Consider the following 26,071-nt stretch of genomic DNA (forward strand, 5'->3'; position numbering starts at 1 on the left):
GACCCTGCCCCAAGTGGAGGAGTTCAAGTACCTAGGAGTCTTGTTCACGAGTGGGGGAAGAGTGGATCGTGAGATCGACAGGCGGATCGGTGCGGCGTCTTCAGTAATGCGGACGTTGTACCGATCTGTTGTGGTGAAGAAGGAGCTGAGCCGGAAGGCAAAGCTCTCAATTTACCGGTCGATCTACGTTCCCATCCTCACCTATGGTCATGAGCTTTGGGTCATGACCGAAAGGATAAGATCACGGGTACAAGCGGCCCAAATGAGTTTCCTCCGCCGTGTGGCGGGTCTCTCCCTTAGAGATAGGGTGAGAAGCTCTGTCATCCGGGAGGAACTCAAAGTAAAGCCGCTGCTCCTCCACATCGAGAGGAGCCAGATGAGGTGGTTCGGGCATCTGGTCAGGATGCCACCCGAACGCCTCCCGAGGGAGGTGTTTAGGGCACGTCCAACCGGTAGGAGACTGCCGATATTATCGGCCGATAAATGCTTTAAAATGTAATATCGGAAATTATCTGTATCGGTTTCAAATTTATCTGAATCTTTTTCTAAAGGTAAAATGTATCACTTTGTAAAACGCCGCTGTGTGCACGGACGTAGGGAGAAGTACAGAGCGCCAATAAACCTTAAAGTGAAGTGAAGTGAATTATATTTATATAGCGCTTTACATAGTGAAACCCAATATCTAAGTTACATTTAAACCAGTGTGGGTGGCACTGGGAGCAGGTGGGTAAAGTGTCTTGCCCAAGGACACAACGGCAGTGACTGATGGCGGAAGCGGGAATCGAACCTGCAACCCTCAAGTTGCTGGCACGGCCACTCTACCAACTGAGCTATACCGTATGTGGCTCTCGAGGGCCGAACATTGACGTCACTTGCGTGATTCAAGCAGAGAAACGTTTTGCTGCTTTTCCACTCGACCAAAATGGCTTTTTCAACGTTCTGGGTTGCCTACCCCTGCATTAGTGGAAAAGCGGCAAATGAGCGAAAGAGACAGAAATGTTGCCATGGAGACGAGGGTTTTCATACGTGCCTGGCTGCAGTCACACCGCGACTCCTGTCCGTCAGTAATAACAGTCCCCGATAACCTGGACCATTTCAAACCGTTATTTTTTTTTAAATTGTTTAATTTACGTTGCCAAACACATTGTTGCTGACTGGATAAATCGACGGCATTGACTAGGATGGTGAAAGCGGGAATCGAACCTGCAACCCTCAAGTTGCTGGCATGGCCGCTCTACCAACCGAGCTAAACCTTCCCGTGCCGGCCCAATCACATAATATCTACGGCTTGTCACAAACACAAGTGAATGCAAGGCATACTTGGTTAACAGCCATACAGGTCACACTGAGGGTGGCCATACAAACAACTTTAACACTGTTGCAAATATGCGCCACACAGTGAACCCGCACCAAACAAGAATGAGAAACACATTTTGTGAGAACATCCGCACCGTAACACAACAGAACAAATACCCAGTATCCCTTGCACCACTAACTCTTCCGGGACGCTCCAATATACACCCCCCCAACCCCGCCCACCTCAACCTCCTCATGGCTCTCTCAGGGAGAGCATGTCCCAAATTCCACGTTGCTGTTTTGAGGCATGTTAAAAAATATATAAGTTTGCCCAGGTCTGTCATAGACAATACAGTGCTTTTTTTTTTTTTGCTGGAGTCCTACTGGGAGAAGTTCCAGTCACGTGTTTGCTGTGTGTCAGAGAACAGAAGAGCGTTTCAAGGTCTTGCACTTTGTCTGGAATGACGTTTCACATTTCATCCTTGGACTGCCGAGTTGAAAGAAAAAGTTGTGTCGAGCGCAGGCAAAACATTTTCGTCATTCGACAGTTCCTCTTTTTTTTTTCTTCTTATGACTGGCGACAAAGGGGCACAATTATATTTTCTCGCTAGAAATGACTTTGCATGTTTTTTTTTTAGTGACCAAATCTGCAGTTGCAACACATTTTCCCAATTCATTTAAATTTAAATCAGATATTTTGGGACTCAGACCGGATGAAAGCACTTACTATTTTCACTGCTAGACCCCCACAAAACTATCACCATGCTGTATTTTTACACTAAAGTACTATGTGAAATATTACAGCTCATTTTAGCTAAATATACAGTACAGACCAAAAGTTTGAGTGGAGTTTGTGTTCACAAACCCCGTTTCCATATGAGTTGGGAAATTGTGTTAGATGTAAATATAAACAGAATACAATGATTTGCAAATCTTTTTCAAGCCATATTCAGTTGAATATGCTACAAAGACAACATATTTGATGTTCAAACTGATAAACGTTTTTTTTCTTGCAAATAATCATTAACTTTAGAATTTGATGCCAGCAACACGTGACAAAGAAGTTGGGAAAGGTGGCAATAAATACCGAAAAAGTTGAGGAATGCTCATCAAACACTTATTTGGAACATCCCACAGGTGTGCAGGCTAATTGGGAACAGGTGGGTGCCATGATTGGCTATAAAAACAGCTTCCCAAAAAATGCTCAGTCTTTCACAAGAAAGGATGGGGCGAGGTACACCCCTTTGTCCACAACTGTGTGAGCAAATAGTCAAACAGTTTAAGAACAACCTTTCTCAAAGTGCAATTGCAAGAAATTTAGGGATTTCAACATCTACGCTCCATAATATCATCAAAAGGTTCAGAGAATCTGGAGAAATCACTCCACGTAAGCGGCATGGCCGGAAACCAACATTGAATGACCGTGACCTTCCATCCCTCAGACGGAACTGTATCAAAAACCGACATCAATCTCTAAAGGATATCACCACATGGGCTCAGGAACACTTCAGATAACCACTGTCACTAAATACAGTTGGTCGCTACATCTGTAAGTGCAAGTTAAAGCTCTACTATTCAAAGCGAAAGCTATTTATCAACATCATCTCTGGGCCCGAGATCAGCTAAGATGGACTGATGCAAAGTGGAAAAGTGTTCTGTGGTCTGACGAGTCCACATTTAAAAATGTTTTTGGAAATATTTGACATTGTGTCATCCGGACCAAAGGGGAAACAAACCATTCAGACTGTTATCGGCACAAAGTTGAAAAGCCAGCATGTGTGATGGTATGGGGGTGCATTAGTGCCCAAGGCATGGGTAACTTACACATCTGTGAAGGCACCATTAATGCTGAAAGGTACATACAGGTTTTGGAACAACATATGCTGCCATCTGAGCGCCGTCCTTCTCATGGACGCCCCTGCTTATTTCAGCGAGACAATGCCAAGCCACATTCAGAACGTGTAACAACAGCGTGGCTTCGTAAAAATAGAGTGCGGGTACTTACCTGGCCCGCCTGCAGTCCAGACCTGTCTCACATGGAAAATGTGTGGCGCATTATGAAGTGTAAAATACGACAGCGGAGACCCCGGACTGTTAAACGACTGAAGCTCTACATAAAACAAGAATGGGAAAGAATTCCACTTTCAAAGCTTCAACAATTAGTTTCCTCAGTTCCCAAACGTTTATTGAGTGTTGTTAAAAGAAAAGGTGATGTAACACAGTAGTGAACATGCCCTTTCCCAACTACTTTGGCACGTGTTGCAGCCATGAAATTCCAAGTTAATTATTATTTGCAAAAAAATAAATAAAAGCTTATGAATTTGAACATCAAATATCTTTTCTTGGTAGTGCATTCAACTGAATATGGGTAGAAAATGATTTGCAAATCATTGTATTCTGTTTATATTTACATCTAACACAAATTTCCACCTCATATGGAAACGGGGTTTGTAATAACATGGCTTGAGTTTTAACTTGCCCTGATGTGGGATCCGAGCCGAGGATGTCGTTGTGGCTTGTGCAGCCCTTTGAGACACTCCTGATTCCCGGGCGCGGCCAACGCTGCTCCCCACTGCTCCCCTCACCTCCCAGGGGGGGGTTAAGGGTGGTGGGTCAAATGCAGAGAATAATTTCGCCACACCTCGTGTGTGTGTGACAATCATTGGTATTTTAACTTTAAATTTAGGGCTATACAAGTAAACATTGATTGATTATTGAACTAATAACATTAACAATAAATGAATGCTAATTAATGAAGTAAGTTATATTTCATGTGGTGAGAGAAATAAAATAAGATAAAAATGAATGTTTTTTCTTCTTTGTACTTTGTAAACACTTAAATTTTGAAGAGTTTCTTGCAGTCGATCATATTAGTACATTGTTGGATTTCTTTGCTTAATGCTTTCCATAATTTAATTCCGCATATTGATATACTGAAGGTGTTAAGGGTTGTATGTGCGTACAAATGTTTTAAATTACATTTTTGTCTAGGATTATATTTCTCCTTGTATATATATATATTTCAAAAGTTTGGACACACTTCATTTTAGTGTTTTCTTTATTTTCATGACTATTTACATTGTAGATTGTCACTGAAGGTATCGAAACTATGACACCTGTTAAGTGAAAACCATTTTAGTTCTTGAAGCTCATGGAGAGAATGCCAAGAGTGTGCAAAACAGTAATCAGAGCAAAAGGTGGCTGTTTAGAAGAAACTAGAATTTAATTTAATTTCAGTTATTTCACCTTTTTTTGTCAAGTACATAACTCCACAAGTGTTCATTCAAAGTGTTGATGCCTTCAGTGCCAATCTACAATGTAAGTAGTCATGAAAATAAAGAAAACACATTGAATGAGGATGTGTGTCCTAACTTTTGGCCTGTACTCTTTATTTATTATACTGTAGTTGTACGTTTTGACTGTACATTACAATCCACAATCCTACAAGATTATCAGATCTATATATATATAGCAGTTTTCCACATCTTACATTTGCTATTTCTCAGATAGTGTGTTCCTTTTTGTTAGCAGGCTGAAAGTCATCCCTCGAGTTCCCAGGGATCGGTCAGCCTGCTCTGATGAAGGAACAGCAGGATGGAGACCTCTTCCAAGGTAACGGCTTGCAACAACAGAAACACGAGCACCTCAACACACACACACACACACACACACACACACACACACACACACACACACACACACACACTCACAAGTTATCATTTGGAATGGGGACCAAGTTGTTGTTCATGACTTGTGGGGACCACCCTTTCTACAGGTTGTGTAGGCATAAAAAAATGAGGTGAAATGTCCACTGCCCAGTTAGCTCATACACATCTTTAAATCTCTGGATTGATGAAGTAATGTGCTGATTATTCTTACTAGGGACCCTGGGGAATAATAGTTAATATGGTTCATGGGGACTGTTCTGCCCTCACTGAATGTGTTGAGGTTCTAAAGCTTGGCAGACAGCTAACAACCAATCCAGGACGTTATAATAAAGTTCCAAAGCAGATGAATCCATTTAGGCTCTTTATTGTTGTTGATCTTGCTTTGTCTTGCACTGGATTTTTATTATTATTATAATTCTTGTAAAACTGAAATACACACAATGACAATGTATAAGCTTATGATTCAATTAACAAACTGAAATGTAATACACAATATGTAAACATTAGCTTTACACAAAAATACAGCATTATTACCAAACAAATACTGCTGAGTGTTGAAACTATTTCGATGGTGTAAATATGCGAACGGCAGCCATTTTGAATCCTCAAACATTCATTAAAATAGTGCACAAAAATCGTTTTTCAATACACATCTTACTATCAAATTTAGCCACTTTCCACCTTAGTATTGAGTTACATCAACAAGTTAAACAGTTTACTTACAGACTTATCTTTTTCAAGGCTTGTAAGAGTTAGCACAACTCGTCTACTTCTCATTTTTTATGAACTGAACTAACATCGTAAACCGGATGTGCCAAACTATTGACGCGTAGAATTTCCCATCGCCACAAGGTGTCAGTAATAGTCCACATTCAAACGGGCATAACAGGGACCAAATCTAAATAATTTTGCACAATTCACACAAATTTGTGAATGACTACAGAGGACAATTTAAAAAATAAAAAAAAGTTCAAATTAAATATGACATGATCTTCAGAATTCAGCACTACAGCTGTCCTCCTTTAGGAACTTTCACCAGTTAGAAGTGCTTAACTATACACGGAAGAAGTGTGAGCGGAGCAGCGAGTGCTGTACAAGCTACAGCCCGATGAGGGGGCTGCTGTGCAAATGTCTCACACTCAAACTAACCAGTAAACATGTTTTACGGGCCAAAGCTTGAAAATCACTTAGTAGGGGTGTAACGGTACGCAAAAATTTCGGTTCGGTACGTACCTCGGTTCAGAGGTCAGGGTTCGGTTCTTTTTCGGTACAGTAAGAAAACAACAAAATGTACATTTTTTGGTTATTTATGTACTAAATTTGCAAAGTCTTCCACCAAAAATATTTTTCTTAGTGGAATATTTGATGTGAAGCAATGGGAACCTTGGATAGGTCAATAATTCATAATAACATTGATTTTGATTTAATGTTTTGAGCAATGACAGGCTGAAAGAAAAACAGCTTTGTTTTATTAGTCAACATTGCAACTTTTCTAAATTACATTTAAAGGGGAACATTATCACAATTTCAAAAGGGTTAAAAACTATAAAAAATGGAGTATGAAAATATTGAAGAAGAAACTGAAGCTATTGAGCGAATAGCTATTGACGCTATTCATAGCCATAGCATGGCCGAATAGCTGCGTTAGCATCGCCGGTAAAATGTGCGGACCAACCGATCAGGACTTTCGCATCTTTTGACACTGGAGCAACTTAAATCCGTCGATTGGTAAGTGTTTGTTTCGCATTTAATGTGGGTGGAAGGAAACGTAATATAGTTGCAAATGCATCTACAGGTTATCCATACATCTCTGTGCCATGTCTGCTTTAGCACCGCCGGTAAATAGCATGTTAGCATGGATTAGCGTAGCATGTTAGCATCGATTAGCTGGCAGTCAACATCAACAAAACTCACCTTTGTGATTTCGTTGACTATCGTTGCAAATGCATCTGCAGGTTATCCATACATCTCTGTGCCATGTCTGTCTTAGCATCGCCGGTCAAATGTGGAGACACTCTGGTACATTCAATGGGGGTCTGGCGGCAGATTTCTTGCCAGTGGTGCAACTTGAATCCCTCCCTGTTAGTGTTGTTACACCCTCCGACAACACACCGACGAGGCATGATGTCTCCAAGGTTCCAAAAAATAGTCGAAAAAACGGAAAATAACAGAGCTGAGTTGTAATGTGTTGAATGTGTGTTACCTCGGTGACGTCACGTTCTGACGTCATTGCTACGAGACCGATAAACAGAAAGGCGTTTAATTCGCCAAAATTCACCCATTTAGAGTTCGGAAATCGGTTACAAAAATAGATGGTCTTTTTTCTGCACCATCAAGGTATATATTGACGCTTACATAGGTTTGGTGATAATGTTCCCCTTTAAGAAGGTTTCCCTTTAAGGGACCTGTTTTTTGGACCACATACAGTCAGATGTCCCCTAAAGGAGTGTAAACAGAGCTGTATCCCTACTAAGTATGCATTGCCAGAACACACACACACACACACACACACCCTCGCACACACACACACACACACAGTAGACAATGAAGCGGTTATGAAACAATATTTTACATGTGTATAGTCTTGTGAAACTAAAACTAAACAGAGTGCATCTCATGGAAATAAAATCTATATTACATGGTCTATGGCAGGGGTAGGGAACCTATGGCTCTAGAGCCAGATGTGGCTCTTTTGATGACTGCATCTGGCTCTCAGGTAAATCTTAGCTGACATTGCTTAACAGGATAGGTAATGAATAATTCTGCTGTTAATCACAATGTTAAAAATTAAGTTCAAATTATAAAACATTATCATGCATTTTAATCCAACCATCTGATTATCGCACCTGTCCAAAACGTCGCATTAATGGTAAGAAGTATAATATTTATTATTGGTTAACTTTAGAATAACAATGTTATTTAAAAGAACAAGAGACTTATCATACTCTAAAAATGTTGGTCTTACTTAAAAATGCACACATTTAGTTGAATTCAGTGTTAAAAAATACTATATGGCTCTCACGGAAATACATTTTCAAATATTTGGCTTTCATGGCTCTCTCAGTCCAAAAGGTTTCTGACCCCTGGTCTATGGGGAAAAAAAATTGATGTCTTGGGTATTTTTTGCATGTACAAAAGGTCTCCATATTTTACTTGGTGTTGAACCCAGAAATTATTGGTATACGTGTATATATGTGTAAAAAACAAACAAACAAAACACTAACCATACTGCCAAGAACGTCCCATAATGTCTTAAGCAATGCAAAGATTTATGGTGTACCGCACGGGTGCACATTACGTCAATCGCGGAGGGTGTGCCAGTCGATCGCCAGCCATTAAAAAAAAATAGACCTAAAAATTAGCGCTCATCGAGCTTCACTAAGACATCAATTTCGGCACCCGAGATACGAGATCATTATTAAGAAAAAATGACCGACAGGAAGGCGAGAAACAGGTTTTTTTTTTCTACACACTATAAATTTTTGTTTCATCTGACATCACATGGACAAAAATAAGACTTAGAGGAAAGTTCTGTGGTCAGATGAAACAAAAATGTAGCTGTTTGGCCACAATACCCAGCAATATGTTTGGAGGAGAAAAGGTGAGGCCTTTAATCCCAGGGAAACCACACCTACCGTCAAGCATGGTGGTGGTAGGATTATGCTCTGGGCCTGTTTTGCTACCAATGGAACTGTTGCTTTAATGCAGGGGTGTCAAACTCAAATACAGAGTGGGCCAAAATTTAAAACTGAACAAAGCCGCGGGCCAAAGTTGAACAGATTAACCTTTTAATAGGGACCCAAACAAGTTTTGCATTGAATATTAAACAAGCAAGGCTTACATAACTTTATAGTCACATGCAAAATCGAGTTTCAATTTATAATAATTATCAAAAAAATATCAATGGCGTATCAAATAAAATTTAAATAAAAATTGAGGGAGCGGGGTTTGGTGGTAGCGGGGGTGTATATTGTAGCGTCCCGGAAGAGTTAGTGCTGCAAGGGTTTCTGGGTATTTCTTCTGTTGAGTTTATGTTGTGCTACGGTGCGGATGTTCTCCCGAAATGTGTTTGTCATTCTTGTTTGGTGTGGGTTCACAGTGTGGCGCATATTTGTAAAAGTGTTAAAGTTGTTTATATGGACACCTTCAGTGTGACCCTTATGGCTGTTGATCAATTATGCCTTGCATTCACTTGTGTGTGTTAAAGCCGCATGTATTATGTGACTGGGCCGGCACGTTGTTTGTATGGCGGAAAAGCGGACGTGACGACAGGCCGTAGAGGACGCTAAAGGCAATGCCTTCAAGGCACGCCCCCAATATTGTTGTCCGGGTGGAAATAGGGAGAAATTCGGAAGAATGGTTGCCCCGGGAGATTTTCGGGAGGGGCACTGAACTTTGCGAGTCTCCCGGGAAAATCGTGAGGGTTGGCAAGCATGAGTATCAGCGGTGAATGCAGTGTTACAGACACATCGCCCCTGTATAATTCCGGCGGGCCAGCTCTAATCTTAATTTGATATTACCTCAAGGGCCAAATGAAATTACACGGCGGGCCAAATATGGCCCGCGGGCCAGAGTTTGACACCCATGCTTTAATGGGACGATGAAAAAGGAGGGTTACCTCTAAATTCAACTAGGCTGCCAGCTTTTTCCCTAAAACCCCCAGAAAACAGTGGTAGTTTTTCCGTTTACCGTAAAATGTTGTAAAAAAAACAAAACACTATATATTACAGTAACATTTTGTAAATGTAAATGTTTTACTGTAAAATGGACAGTCTACTTAAAACAATTTATGTCATTAATACTGAAATCCAGAGGCAAATTCATACATTATTCCAGGGGTCGGGAACCTTTTTGGCTAAGAGAGCTATGAAAGCCAAATATTTTAAAAAGTATTTCCGTGAGAGCCATATAATATTTTTTTTAACACTGAATACAACTAAATACATCCATCCATCCATCCATTTTCTACCGCTTATTCCCTTTCGGGGTCGCGGGGGGCGCTGGCGCCTATCTCAGCTACAATCGGGCGGAAGGCAGGGTACACCCTGGACAAGTCGCCACCTCATCGCAGGGCCAACACAGATAGACAGACAACATTCACACACTAGGGACCATTTAGTGTTGCCAATCAACCTATCCCCAGGTGCATGTCTTTGGAGGTGGGAGGAAGCCGGAGTACCCGGAGGGAACCCACGCATTCACGGGGAGAACATGCAAACTCCACACAGAAAGATCCCGAGCCTGGATTTGAACCCAGGACTGCAGGAACTTCGTAATGTGAGGCAGACGCACTAACCCCTCTGCCACCGTGACATGCATTTTTAAATGAGTCCAACAATATTAGAGAGTAACAAGTCTCTTCTTATTTTTAACAACTTTGTTATTCTGAAGCTAACCAATAATAAATAACATACTTCTTACCATTTGTTTTGATTGATTGATACTTTTATTAGTAGATTGCACAGTACAGTACATATTCCGTACAATTGACCACTAAATGGTAACACCCCAATAAGTTTTTCAACTTGTTTAAGTCGGGGTCCACGTTAATCAATTCATTCATCAATTCATTATTGCGACTTCTTGAAATGCATGAGAATGTTTTATATTTTGAGCGTTATTTTTAACACTGTGATTACCAGAGGAATTATTCGTTACTTATCGAGTTAAGCAATGTCAGCTAAGATTTATCTGAGAGCCAGATGCAGTCATCAAAAGAGCCACATCCGGCTTGAGAGCCACAGGTTCCCTACCCCTGCATTATTCACTGTTACAAGCTGTTTGCAGACCTTTTTTGGGCTCAGGGATTCACGAATAATAACTAATGTCTTTATCTGTACAGTAATCTATTTATTTATATCTGCACCTGATTGCTTTTTGTGTCCTGCACTACCAAGAGCTAATGCAATAAAATGTTGTTCTTATTTGTACTGTAAAGTTCAAATTTGAATGACAATTAAAAGGAAGTCTAAAAATTCTTGGAAGGCAGATTTCTGGACGGATCTTGGGGTACAATACAATCAGCATTGTGTTCAATGTGTATTTTTATGTTGAGTATTTATCACATAGCACCAGAGGAAATGCAAAAAAACAACAGAAAAACTAATTTGAAGTAAAGGCAAACTGTTTTTCAATCAATCAATCAATGTTTACTTATATAGCCCTAAATCACTAGTGTCTCAAAGGGCTGCACAAACCACCACGACATCCTCGGTAGGCCCACATAAGGGCAAGGAAAACTCACACCCAGTGGGACGTCGGTGACAATGATGACTATGAGAACCTTGGAGAGGAGGAAAGCAATGGATGTCGAGCGGGTCTAACATGATACTGTGAAAGTTCAATCCACAATGGATCCAACACAGTCGCGAGAGTCCAGTCCAAAGCGGATCCAACACAGCAGCGAGAGTCCCGTTCACAGCGGAGCCAGCAGGAAACCATCCCAAGCGGAGGCGGATCAGCAGCGCAGAGATGTCCCCAGCCGATACACAGGCGAGCGGTACATGGCCACCGGATCGGACCGGACTCCCTCCACAAAGGAGAGTGGGACATAGAAGAAAAAGAAAAGAAACGGCAGATCAACTGGTCTGAAAAGGGAGTCTATTTAAAGGCTAGAGTATACAAATGAGTTTTAAGGTGAGACTTAAATGCTTCTACTGAGGTGGCTTCTCGAACTGTTACCGGGAGGGCATTCCAGAGTACTGGAGCCCGAACGGAAAACGCTCTATAGCCCGCAGACTTTTTTTGGGCTTTGGGAATCACTAACAAGCCGGAGTCCTTTGAACGCAGATTTATGATGATCTATTTTCCCTTTTTTTTTTCCTGTAGGGGACATAAAGTGCAATTTGCTTTGTTTTGTACGTGGTGTGTTACTTTGTTACTTCTCTCTCTTTCTGGGGCATTTTTGGAAACTTAATGTCAGAATGTTGTGACATTTAAAAAAAAAACACCCTTTAGCCAGATAAGGAAGCGTAACACAGTTGCGGCGTCATCAGTCTGCCAAGGAAGAGTGGACTTTGACACCGGCCATGAGTCAGAGATGACAGAACTACAGCAGAAAAGGGATAATCTCCGTAAGTAGAACTAAAAACGACCGACTAGCAGCTTTTTAAATGAATATGAGTTTTTTTTTTTCCAGCGTTATTTTGCAATGTTGAGGGGAGAGTGGCTGCTTTACTCGGAAAGGTAGTCATTCATTCGTCGGTAGTAAAAACTACCTGTTGAAGCACGTCGGTTTGTACTTACCCAATTGATGTCCGAATAGGAAGGAAGAAGCATCCCAACATTCAAATACAGTTTAATCAGACATTGACACCTGGGCAATTATTTTGACTCGTGGCCCAAATTTAAAGGAAAAATGTGTCTGGGGGCCGGTATATCAGTTTTTAGGAATACTAATACAAAACCCCTGAATGCTAAAGACCGCTTTAAAAAACGGAATGTAATTAAAATTGTTTTTACTGAATGAGACATCCAGAATGTACATGTAAATAAGGAATGTGGGATTTACAATATTAGAATGGAGTTTTATTGTCATTATTGCAGTGAACAGGTTCAAAGAACAACAAAATTGGAGCAGATCCCCTAAGGTGCATACACAATTTAGTAATATAAATAGTAAAAAAAAGATGGAAAAGAAGATATATTGTCAGTTAGTTTGAGACGAACCCCAAGATGCAGAGATGGAGGCAGGCATGGAGTAAGAAAACATGATTTAATATAAATACTAAAACAAGAACAAACAAAAGGGTACTAACACAAAGCACACAAGAGGCGGATAACAAACTAAGAGAGCTAGCAAAGGAGCTAGAAAACAAAAAGGAGACTTAGCATGGAAGCTAGCAAAAACGAAAAGGGGCCTAGCGTGGAAGCTAGCAGGTAGCGAGCAGGAAGACAGAAGTCTTACTTGTAAAATGAAGGAACAAACTGGAAGCAGGGAACAAAAAACAGTAAGCTACAAACATCAAACGAATACAGCTTACTGCTACGCTGCAAAGACACGACGAGGTACGACACGACAGGAGCGATAATACAGGACCTGCGCGTCAAGAAGTGACATCGACAAATCAATAATCCAGCAACTGACTGGAGGACAAAGCAGGTACAAATAGGAGCGGGCTGATTGACACCAGGTGTGGCCTCTGCCGCGAGCACTGACTCCATGGGCTCTGAATACGCACTGCTGATTGGCTGTTACCGCTCTGTGTGTAACCAATCGGATGGTTCTGTGGGTGGGACAATTCTGGCTGCTGCAGAGACGTACTGACAGAAGCAGAGGCAGACTTAAGCGGAGCAGCTTGTTAAGACTTTAGGTTCGGCTGTGGCGAATTGTTGTTAAGGCGGCTGCCTTAAAACAAATCGCTGCAGGAAACCCTGATTTTAATTCATAAAAAAGCGGCCCTCTGCAGTAAGCCATTATTGTGGCCCTCAATGAAAACAAGTTTGACACCTCTGCTGCATACACTAACTCGACTTATTTGTTTTGTTTTTTAGAGGACTCCCGTAACGACAATGGGGACATTCAGACAAACCATTACAGCTCCATCTCACCGCCCTCCTCACCAGTTGACAACGAAGAGCCCTTCTCCACTTACTTTGAAGAGAAGGTGGCCATTCCTGAAAATGTCAACCAGGTACTGACTGGCCAGAGCTAAAAAAAACCCTTCTTAGTAGAATGGCCTTCTCTGATGCCGTGTATTTACAGCCTAATTAATGGTGGGAAGAGAAACTCCATCCTCCTGTTTTCTTGTTTCCCAGGTGTTCAGTTTCCGGAAGCTTTGGGCTTTCACCGGGCCTGGGTTTTTGATGAGCATCGCCTACTTGGATCCAGGGAACATCGAGTCTGACCTGCAGTCTGGAGCTAAGGCCGGATTTAAGGTGAATATTCATCGGAATTAGGATGATACATTATATGCTCACAGATGCTACCTGGTGGCAGTTTGAGCACACTGCAGCAAGCACCAGATAGTCCCCTTCGTTAATGCTGTAGTCACACACATGATTCTCACAGGAATGAGACAAAAATACAAACTTACGTAGTGTGGACCCTAAAAAAGAAAATAACCTTTTACAAAACCCAAAACCAATGAGGTTGTCACGTTGTGTAAATGGTAAATAAAAAGAGAATACAATGATTTGCAAATCCTTGTCAACTTATATACAATTTAATAGACTTAATGTTTGAACTGGTAAACTTTGTTATATTTTGCACATAATTATTAACTTAGAATTTAATGGTAGCAACACATTGCAAAAAAGTTGTCACAGGGCCATTTTTACTACTGTGTTACATGGCCTTTACTTTTAACAACACTTAATAAAGGTTTGGGAACTGGGGAGACACATTTTTTAAGCTTTTCAGGTGGAATTATTTCCCATTCTTGCTTGACGTACAGCTTAAGTTGTTCAAAGTCCAGGGTCTCCGTTGTGGTATTCATAATGTGCCACACATTTTCAATGGGAGACAGGTCTGAACTAAACGCAGGCCAGTCTGGTACCCACACACTTTTACTACAAAGCCACACTGTTGTGACTTGGCATTGTCTTGCTAAAATAAGCAGGGGCGTCCATGAAAAAGACGCACCAAATCCTGTATGTACCTTTCCGCATTAATGGTGCCTTCACAGATTACTCATGCGTCTGGCATTGATACACCCACATACCATCACAGATACTGGCTTTTCAACTTTGTATCTATAACAGTCCAGGTGGTCCTTTTCCTCTTTGTTCCGGAGGACACGACGTCCACAGTTTCCAAAAACAATTTGAAATGTGGACTTGTCAGACCACAGAACACTTGTCCACTTTCAGTGTTTGATGGGCATTCCTTAACTTTCTCAGTTTTTTTTGCCATTTGTGATGAAACATGTTGCAGGCATCAAATTCCAAAAGAGCTAGTAAGTCCATCATAGATGGGCTCGGGCCGGGCGGAACCGGTGGCATTTCTGGGTGTTGTTGATAAACGGCTTACGCTTTGCATAGTAGAGTTTTACCTTGCACTTACAGATGTAGCGACTCAGTGGCCTAGTGGTTAGAGTGTCTGCCCTGAGATCGTTAGGTTGTGAGTACAAACCCCGGCCGAGTCATACCAAAGACTATAAAAATGGGACCCATTACCTCCCTGCTTGGTACTCAGCATCAAGTGTTGGAATTAGGGGTTAAATCACCAAAAATGATTCCCAGGCGTGGCCACCGCTGCTGCTCACTGCTCCCCTCACCTCCCAGGGGGTGAACAAGGGGATGGGTCAAATGCAGAGGACACATTTCACCACACCTAGTGTGTGTGTGACAATCATTGGTACTTTAACTTTAACAAACTATAGTTGCAGACAGTGTTTTCTTTGTAAGTGTTCCCCTGCCCATGTGGTGATATCCTTCACACACTGATGTCGCTTTTTGATGCAGTACCTCCTGAGGGATGGAAGGTCACAAGGCATTGCCGCTTACATGCAGTGATTTCTCCAGATTTTCTGAACCTTTTGATGATATTACAAACTGTAGATGGTGAAATCCCTAAATTCCTTGCAATAGGTTGTTGAGAAATTTTGTTCTTAAATTGTTGGACAATTTTCTCACGCATTTGTTGACAAAGTGATGACCCTCGCCCCGTCCTTGTTTGTGAATGACGTGAGCATTTTATGGAAGCTGTGTTTATACCCAACCACGGAACCCGCCTGTTCCCAATTAGCCTGTTCACCTGTGGGATGTTGTTAAGTGTTTGATGAGCATTCCCCAACTTTATCAGTCTTTTTTTGCCACTTGTGCCAGCTTTTTTGGAACACATTGCAGGCATCAGATTCCAAATGAGCTAATATTTGCAAAAAATCACAAAGTTTACCAGTTGGAACATCGAATATTTTGTCTTTGCAGTCTATTCAATTGAATATAAGTTGAAAAGGATTTGCAAATCCTTGTATTCTGTTTTTATTTACCATTTACACAATTGGTTTTGAGTGTTTTATACATGAACAGATTTCTTCAAAGAATTGAGGGGTCGGTTTTGTCACTTTGTCAGTACAGTACTTGGTCTGATGAATGTAGTGCTGATCTTGTCTTTCATCCTCAGCTCCTATGGGTTCTTCTGGGGGCCACTATCATTGGGCTGCTTTTGCAGAGGTTGGCAGCACGTCTGGGTGTCGTCACAGGGATGCACCTGGCTGAAGTCTGCAACCGGCAGTATCCCACCGTAAGACACACACACACACACACACACACACACACTCTCATGTAGAATCTGTCCATAGCATTGAGTCTCTAACACGCATCCCTGGTCATATGCACAAAAAAATATAGAAATATGTCCATACTGTATGTGTGGAATAATTGCACAACTTTTTTTTTAACAAATCATTTCAAATGAATAAGAAGAATATATAGCTGGGTTGCATAAGACGTCATATCCGTTTTTCTTCTTGGCGGCTTAATTGACAGGACGGCGGAGCAGCTTGAGCTTAGCATTAATATAATTGATTGATTGATTGATTGATACTTTTATTAGTAGATTGCACAGTACAGTACATATTCCGTACAATTGACCACTAAATAGTAACACCCCAATAAGTTTTTCAACTTGTTTAAGTCGGGGTCCACGTTAATCAATTCATGGTACAAATATATACTATCAACATAATACAGTCATCACACAAGTTAATCATCATAGTATATACATTGAATTATTTACATTATTTACAATCAATGAGGAGCTTTGGTTGATATCAGTACTTCAGTCATCAACAGAGAAATGTGGACATTGAAACAGTGTAGGTCTTATTTAGTAGGATATGTACAGCCAGCAGAGAACATAGTGAGTTCACATAGCATAAGAACAAGTATATACATTAGAAGTACATTTGATTTGTTTATAATCCGGGGAGATGGGATGTGAATGGAGGAGGGTATTAGTAAAGTGTTGAAGTTGCCTGGAGGTGTTGTTTTAGAGCGCTTTTGAAGGAATATAGAGATGCACTTACTTTTACACCTGTTGGGAGTGCATTCCACATTGATGTGGCATAGAAAGAGAATGAGTTAAGACCTTTGTTAGATCGGAATCTGGGTTTAACGTGGTTTGTGGAGCTCCCCCTGGTGTTGTGGTTATGGCGGTCATTTACGTTAAGGAAGTAATTTGACATGTACTTCGGTATCAAGGAGGTGTAGCGGATTTTATAGACCAGGCTCAGTGCAAGTTGTTTGACTCTGTCCTCCACCCTGAGCCAGCCCACTTTGGAGAAGTGGGTTGGATTGAGGTGTGATCTGGGGTGGAGGTCTAAAAGTAACCGGATTAGCTTATTCTGGGATGTTTGGAGTCTAGATTTGAGGGTTTTGGAGGTGCTGGGGTACCAGGAGGTGCAAGCGTAATCGAAGAAGGGTTGAATGAGAGTTCCCGCTAGAATCCTCAAGGTGCTTTGGTTGTGAGAGTGAGTGGAGTTTGATCAGAAAATGTTGTAATGATGTTCTGTTCTTGGATGTTATTGTCGTTCAAATAGAAAGATAAGAAAGATACTTTATAGAGTCCTGAAATAAGTGGTTCATAAAGGTATTAAAGTCAGGGGAAAAAATGGAAATGTTACTTTTATCATCTGGTGGAATATAATCAGACCATGCTCGTGTCTGCAGTGATCACTTTGTAAAATGTTTGAACATTTGAATTGAGAAACCTTCTGTGATGCAGTCCACTTTATTCTCTACTGTGTAATTTCATTTGGCCCTTGAGGCAATATCAAATTAACATTAAAGCTGGCCCGCCGGTATTATACAGCGGCGGTGCCGCTGTAGCACCGTATTCACCACTAATACTCGCACTTGCCATCCCTCCCGATTTCCCCGCGAGACTCCCGAAGTTCAGTGCCCCTCCCGAAAATCTCCCGGGGCAACCATTCTACCGAATTTCTCCTGATTTCCGCCCGGACAACAATCTTGGGAGTACCTTTAAGGCACTGCCTTTAGCGTCCAACCTGTCATCACGTCCGCTTTTCCTTCATACAAACAGCGTGCCGGCCCAGTCACATATGCGGCTTTTCACACACACAAGTGAACGCCAGGCATACTTGGTCAACAGCCATACAGGTCACACTGAGGGTGGCCATACAAACAACTTTAACACTGTTACAAATATGCGCCACACTGTGAACCCACACCAAACAAGTGGCAGTAGATCAAGGCAGGCGCATATTACATGGAAATACGGTACTCGTTTTTAAACACTTTATGAGAGTAGCATATGTGTGTGTGTGGCTCTCTTAATGTGTGACAGCAGGTGAGTGACGTCAGTGAGTGTGTGGGCGAGAGAGGAGAGGGAGCGGTCCCTGAGGGTGGGGGAGTGGCTAGTGTTTTTGTGTGGGATTTTGACTGTGTGCAAGACGTAAATAAAAAGCCACGATTTGCAACATATCGCTGGACTCGTCATTTGGCCCTGGAGTCCAGAATTGTGAAGACCCACTGCCAGGTAAAGTGAAGGGTGTTGCCCCGGGAATCCATCGGCCCTGGAGAAGTGTCTCCCTTGCGCTCCTTGACTACGGTCTAGGCGCCGGAAGCAGGAAAGGTGCAACAACTTTATAAGAAATACATTGGCATCAAACTCCGTAGCTTGCTAGCTTGTGCACACTAGCTTTCCGAGACTCTTATTTTGTTAGCACAGGCAGGATGAAGCAGGTCTTTTATGGTGAAGACAGGATCTGTGGAGTCGGCCTTTAGAGTTTTGACAGCAGGTACGGCCCAAGAGTCTGTTGAAATAAAAAGTGTTTCTCTCCGTCCCGTCAGTGATTTTCTTCTTAATAATGAGCCAGCGTCATCTCACAAGATCCTCGGGTGCCGAGAGTGTCAAACAACTGACGAAAGTGAAGTCTTGGTGAAGATTGATGAATGCTCATTTTTATGTATATTTTTTTAATGCCTGGCTTGCGATCGACTGACACAGCCTCCGCGATCGACGTAATGAGCACCCTTGCTCTAGACCAGGGGTGCCCATTACGTCGATCGCGAGCTCCCAGTCGACCGCGGGGGGTGTGTCAGTCGATCTCCAGCCAGGCTTTTAAAAAAAATAGACCTAAAAATGAGTGATCATCAATCTTCACCAAGACGTCACTTAAATGACATTCACGGTACCGGAGGGTCTTGTGAGATGACGCTGGCTGCTGCAAGATCATTATTATGAAAATATGACCGAGAGGAAGGCCAGAAACACTTTTTATTTCAACAGACTCTCGCGCCGTACCTTCCGTCAAAACTCTAAAGGCCGACTGCACATTTCCTATCTTCACAATAAAAGCCCTGCTTCATGCTGCCTGCGCTAACTAAATACAGAGTCTGGGAAAACTGGCGTGCACAAGCGATCCCTCAGAAAGCTGGCGTGCACATCACTTGTGCACGCCAGCTTTCCGAGACTCTTATTTTGTTAGCGCAGGCAGCATGAAGCAGGGCTTTTATTGTGAAGATAGGAAATGTGCAGTCGGCCTTTAGAGTTTTGACGGAAGGGACGGCGCGAAAGTCTGTTGAAATAAAAAGTGTTTCTGGCCTTCCTCTCTGTCATTTTTTCATAATAATGAACTGGCAGCAGCCAGCGTCATCTCACAAGACCCTCGGGTGCCGTGAATGTCAATCAAGCAAGCTACGGAATTTGCCGCCAATGTTTTTCTTGTAAAGTGTATGGAAGCTGGATGAATTAGATGCCAAAAACCAACCACTTTCATGTGGTATTGTACAGAAAGGACAACTTTTTTTCTCCTCCATTTGAAAATGTGGGCGTTATCATCATTACTGTCTGATTCCAATCAATGCAAGTCATCAGAATCAGGTAATACACCAACTTATATTCTTGTCTTTGTGAAAGAAAGACATCTATATGTGTTACACATGCTTGTATTATCATTAAACACATTTAACTTGTTTACAAAAATGTCTCTTTCATAAATAAATAAATATAAATGATATATATAAATGAGGTAGATCCCCTCGAGTTGGTCAATTGAAAAGTAGCTCGCCTGCAGAAAAAGTGTGGGCACCCCTGCTCTAGACCATGGGTGTCAAACTCTGGCCCGCGGGCCAGATTTGGCCCGCCGTGTAATTTAATTTGGCCCTTGAGGCAATATCAATTTAGCAATAGAGCTGGCCCGTCGGTGCCGCTGTAACACCGCATTCACCCCTAATACTCATACTTGCCAACTCTCCTAATTTTCCCGATACACTCCCGAAGTTCAGTGCCCCTCCTGAAAATCTCTCAGGGCAACCATTCTCCCGAATTTCTACCGATTTCCACCTGGACAACTATATTGGGGGCGTGCATTTAAGGCACTGCCTTTAGCGTTCTCTACAACCTGTCGTCACGTCCGCTTTTCCTCCATACTAACAGCGTGTCACATATTTGTGGCTTTTACACACACGCACAAGTGAATGCAAAGCCTACTTGGACAACAGCCATACAGGTCACACTGAGGGTGGCCGTATAAACAACTTTAGCACTGTTACAAACATGCGCCACACTGTGAACCCACACCATACAAGAATGACAAAAACCTTTCGGGTGAACATCCGCACCGTAACACAACCGAACAAATACCCAGAAACCCTTGCAGCACTAACTCTTTTGGGAAATTTCCAGCAAACTGACCAATAATTAACGTTTTATTCGTGCATTTTCTCTTGCTACTTCATGACTTGAATGTTTGGTCCATTCATTATTGTTATTTTAGTTTCAAATGTATTATTAGCCTGTGGAAAAAATGTGATATTTACCTCAGAAGATTGCAAAAAAAAAAAAAAGACATAACATTTTTATTAAAATTTTATTTGATATGCCATTGATATTCTTTTCCATCCATCCATTTTCTACCGCTTATTCCCTTACGAAGTCGCGGGGGGCGCTGGCGCCTATCTCAGCTACAATCGGGCGGAAGGCGGGGTACACCCTGGACAAGTCGCCACCTCATCGCAGGGCCAACACAGATAGACAACATTCACACTCACATTCAAACACTAGGGCCCATTTAGTGTTGCCAATCAACCTATCCCCAGGTGCATGTCCTTGGAGGTGGGAGGGGCCTATCCCCAGGTGCATGTCTTTGGAAGTGGGAGGAAGCCGGAGTACCCGGAGGGAACCCACGCATTCACGGGGAGAACATGCAAACTCCACACAGAAAGATCCCGAGCCTGGATTTGAACCCAGGACTGCAGGAACTTCGTATTGTGAGGCAGACGCACTAACCCCTCTTCCACCGTGAATTTTAATTATTATTATTACTATTTGAAATTATTATTATTATTATTTGAAACTGGATTTTGCATGTCACTAAAGTTATATAAGCCTTGATTGTTCAATATTTAATGCAAAACTTGTTTGGGTCCCTATTAAAAGGTTCATTTGTTCAACCTTTGTTCCGTTTTTAAAATTTTGTCCCACTCTGTATTTGAGTTTGACACCCCTGCTCTAGACCATCATTTGATACCCGGATGTGCCTCTAAGTCATGTGATTGCAACCCAGCTACATCAAATGTAAAAATACACAAGTCTGCCTGCAATTACAAACCACAAGTTTTGAATAATAGTGGTACAGTACTTTATTTTTGAAGTGGTAATTTGTGTGGTATGAACCATGGGTCTATGTACCAATGACAATGAAATACTTGTACCGTGCAGGTTCCACGAATAATCCTGTGGCTGATGGTGGAGTTGGCGATTATTGGTTCAGACATGCAGGAGGTGATCGGCTGTGCGATCGCCCTCAATCTCCTCTCTGTGGGAAGGTACCACATCTTTACTACTGCTCCAAAATAATGCAATAACGCTTTCATGGTTGGACGTGACGGAAAGCGCTTTCTTATCCTTCTTCCCGCAGGATTCCTTTATGGGCCGGAGTTCTCATTACCATCACAGACACATTTGTGTTCCTCTTCTTGGACAAATACGGTGCGGGTTGATCCTAATGCCGAGCTACTAGTTGTGTGTATCCCCACTGATGACGAGCTTTCATCCCTTTGTAGGTTTGCGGAAACTGGAAGCTTTCTTCGGCTTTCTCATCACCGTCATGGCGATCAGTTTTGGCTACGAGGTAAGATTGTTTTCTTTATTTCAGCAGAGACTGTCTTTAGCATGTACAAAACCCAAAACCAGTGAATGTGGCTCGTGGTGTAAAGGGGGAAATAAAAACTGAATTCAATGATTTGCAAATCCTTTTCAACTTATATTCAATTGAATAGACTGCAAAGACAAGATATTTCATGTTCGAACTCAATCAATCAATCAATCAATCCATGTTTATTTATATAGCCCCAAATCACAAATGTCTCAAAGGACTGCACAAATCATTACGACTACGACATCCTCGGAAGAACCCACAAAAGGGCAAGGAAAACTCACACCCAGTGGGCAGGGAGAATTCACATCCAGTGGGACGCCAGTGACAATGCTGACTATGAAAAACCTTGGAGAGGACCTCAGATGTGGGCAACCCCCCCCTCTAGGGGACCGAAAGCAATGGATGTGGAGCGGGTCCAACATGATACTGTGAAAGTTCAATCCATAGTGGCTCCAACACAGCCGCGAGAGTTCAGTTTAAAGCGGATCCAAGACAGCAGCGAGAGTCCCGTCCACAGGAAACCATCCCAAGCGGAGGCGGATCAGCAGCGTAGAGATGTCCCCAACCCATACACAGGCGAGCGGTCCATCCTGGGTCTCGACTCTGGACAGCCAGTACTTCATCCATGGTCATCGGACCGGACCCCCTCCACAAGGGAGGGGGGGACATAGGAGAAAGAAAAGAAGCGGCAGATCAACTGGTCTAAAAAGGAGGTCTATTTAAAGGCTAGAGTATACAGATGAGTTTTAAGGTGAGACTTAAATGCTTCTACTGAGGTAGCACTGAGAAACTTATTTTTTTTTGCAAATAATCATTAACTTAGAATTTAATGGCAGCAACACATTGCAAAAAAAGTTGTCACAGGGGCATTTTTACCAGGGTGTTACATAACCTTTCCATTTAACAACACTCAGTAAAGATTTGGGAACTGAGGAGAACAGTCCGGGTTCTCTGTTGTGGTGTTTTAGTCTTCATATTACACCACACATTTTCAATGGGAGATCATTTTAAGTACTTTATTGACACGTATCATTTGTGGGCCATCTGGCCCTTGACTACAGGCAGGCCAGTCTAGTACCCGCACTCTTTTACTACGAAGCCACACTGTTTTAACACGTGGCTTGGCATTGTCTTGCAATATTGGATACTATTAAAGTTTAAACTGTGTGCAATTTCAAGCAGTACATATATTTTTTCTGTCAAAATGAAAAAATACATTACATTTAGTGAGATAATTTTAAGTATTTTATTGACACGTATCATTTGCAGTTATTTGCGGGCCAAATCTGGCCCTTGACTACAGGCAGGCCAGTCTAGTACCCGCACACTTTTACTACAAAGCCACACTGTTGTAACACGTGGCTTGGCATGGTCTTGCTGAAATTAGCAGGGGCGTCAATGAAAAAGACGTTGCTTGGATGGCAACATATGTTGAAATGGACGTTAAGTGCGTCTAGCATATTATTGTGAGAGTCCAGTCCATAGTGGATCTAACATAATACTGTGAGAGTCCAGTCCATAGTGGATCTAACATAATAGTGAGAGAGTCCAGTCCATAGTGGATCCAACATAATAGTGAGAGTCCAGTCCATAGTGGATCTAACATAATAGTGAGAGAGTCCAGTCCATAGTGGATCTAACATAATGGTGAGAGAGTCCAGTCCATAGTGGATCTAACATAATGGTGTGAGAGTCCAGTCCATAGTGGATCTAACATAATGGTGTGAGAGTCCAGTCCATAGTGGATCTAACATAATAGTGAGAGTCCATTCCATAGTGGATCTAACATAATAGTGAGAGAGTCCAGTCCATAGTGGATCTAACATAATAGTGAGAGTCCATTCCATAGTGGATCTAACATAATAGTGTGAGAGTCCAGTCCATAGTGGATCTAACATAATGGTGTGAGAGTCCAGTCCATAGTGGATCTAACATAATAGTGTGAGAGTCCATTCCATGGTGGATCTAACATAATAGTGAGAGTCCAGTCCATAGTGGATCTAACATAATGGTGAGAGAGTGCAGTCCATAGTGGATCTAACATAATAGTGAGAGTGCAGTCCATAGTGGATCTAACATAATAGTGAGAGTCCAGTCCATAGTGGATCTAACATAATAGTGAGAGTCCAGTCCATAGTGGATCTAACATAATAGTGAGAGTCCAGTCCATAGTGGATCTAACATAATAGTGAGAGTCCAGTCCATAGTGGATCTAACATAATGGTGAGAGAGTGCAGTCCATAGTGGATCTAACATAATAGTGAGAGTCCAGTCCATAGTGGATCTAACATAATAGTGTGAGAGTCCAGTCCATGGTGGATCTAACATAATAGTGAGAGTCCAGTCCATAGTGGATCTAACATAATAGTGAGAGAGTCCAGTCCATAGTGGATCTAACATAATGGTGTGAGAGTCCAGTCCATAGTGGATCTAACATAATGGTGTGAGAGTCCAGTCCATAGTGGATCTAACATAATAGTGAGAGAGTCCAGTCCATAGTGGATCTAACATAATATTGTGAAAGTCCAGTCCATAGTGGATCTAACATAATAGTGTGAAAGTCCAGTCCATAGTGGATCTAACATAATAGTGTGAAAGTCCAGTCCATAGTGGATCTAACATAATAGTGTGAGAGTCCAGTCCATAGTGGATCTAACATGATAGTGTGAAAGTCCAGTGCATAGTGGATCTAACATAATAGTGTGAAAGTCCAGTCCATAGTGGATCTAACATAATAGTGTGAAAGTCCAGTCCATAGTGGATCTAACATAATAGTGTGAAAGTCCAGTCCATAGTGGATCTAACATAATAGTGTGAAAGTCCAGTCCATAGTGGATCTAACATAATAGTGTGAAAGTCCAGTCCATAGTGGATCTAACATAATAGTGTGAAAGTCCAGTCCATAGTGGATCTAACATAATAGTGTGAAAGTCCAGTCCATAGTTGTACAGATTTACTTTAGAAGAGAGAAGTGTTGGACACATGTTACTTTTTGTATTTAAATGATAAATGGGTTGTACTTGTATAGCGCTTTTCTACCTTCAAGGTACTCAAAGCGCTTTAACACTACTTCCACATTTACCCATTCACACACACATTCACACACTGATGGAGGGAGCTGCCATGCAAGGCGCCAACCAGCACCCATCAGGAGCAAGGGTGAAGTGTCTTGCTCAGGACACAACGGACGTGACGAGGTTGGTACTAGGTGGGATTTGAACCAGTGACCCTCGGGTTGCGCACGGCCACTCTTCCACTGCGCCACGCCGTGACTTCATTAACTGTTTTGGTAGAATTTAATTGAACAAAACCAGTTTTCTTTTAAATAATATAGAAATTGATCAAAGCTGTTCATCTATTTTTATGGAGGAACATAGTTATTCATAGAACTGGCATCCAATTTTATTAGAGAAATGATTTTGATTCGAGAATCAATTCTGAATCGATTCGTTACCCCAAGAATCGAATCGAATCATGTGTTGCGCAACAATTCACAGCCTTAATGGCCACCATAACCGTGACCAATCATGTCCGACTGTGTTTCCTTTTCAGTATGTGCTGGTGAAACCGGACCAGGGGGAGGTGCTGAAGGGCATGTTTCTGCCCTACTGTGAAGGATGTGGTCCTGTGCAGCTGGAGCAGGCTGTCGGTATCGTGGGCGCCGTCATCATGCCGCACAACATCTACCTGCACTCCGCTCTCGTCAAAGTGAGAAACATGTTGGATTGTTAGGTTGGATTATTACCAAATCTAAGAGTTGGTTACCTTAGCTACAAACACTCCGATGTGATGCAGTGTGTCAGTTTTATTATCTTTTAAAGCAACACTTGACCACCGATTTGGTTACTAATGAAGTATCGGTGAAGTTAGTACTAATACAGTACAATTTTATCCTTTATTGTAACTACTGTTATATTTTGTAGTAGACAAATTAAATTCAAATCTTTGGGAAAGTGATAGATATCGGATAAACCTTTGTGTTATCAATGTTTATTAGACATGTCCGATAATCCATCCATCCATCCATTTTCTACCGCTTAT

General features: G+C 41.9%; 1 protein-coding gene across 2 annotated transcripts in view; it reads left to right on the top strand.

Annotated features, from left to right (window-relative positions):
* The window catches only part of slc11a2 (solute carrier family 11 member 2), a 72,656-nt gene that overhangs the window by 11,740 nt on the left and 34,845 nt on the right, over positions 1 to 26,071 (top strand). The window contains exons 2-9 of one of the 2 annotated variants that reach the window (XM_061875494.1): positions 4,825 to 4,908; positions 13,458 to 13,597; positions 13,722 to 13,841; positions 16,030 to 16,149; positions 21,592 to 21,698; positions 21,791 to 21,861; positions 21,936 to 22,003; positions 25,583 to 25,738. In XM_061875494.1, the coding sequence (XP_061731478.1) occupies positions 4,875 to 4,908; positions 13,458 to 13,597; positions 13,722 to 13,841; positions 16,030 to 16,149; positions 21,592 to 21,698; positions 21,791 to 21,861; positions 21,936 to 22,003; positions 25,583 to 25,738 (816 nt within the window). In that variant the 5' untranslated portion in view covers positions 4,825 to 4,874. The remainder of the gene's footprint in view (positions 1 to 4,824; positions 4,909 to 13,457; positions 13,598 to 13,721; positions 13,842 to 16,029; positions 16,150 to 21,591; positions 21,699 to 21,790; positions 21,862 to 21,935; positions 22,004 to 25,582; positions 25,739 to 26,071) is intronic. The other variant, XM_061875495.1, reaches the window with a different exon arrangement.

This window comes from Nerophis ophidion, linkage group LG16 (assembly GCF_033978795.1).
Source record: "Nerophis ophidion isolate RoL-2023_Sa linkage group LG16, RoL_Noph_v1.0, whole genome shotgun sequence".
Lineage (NCBI taxonomy): Eukaryota > Metazoa > Chordata > Actinopteri > Syngnathiformes > Syngnathidae > Nerophis > Nerophis ophidion.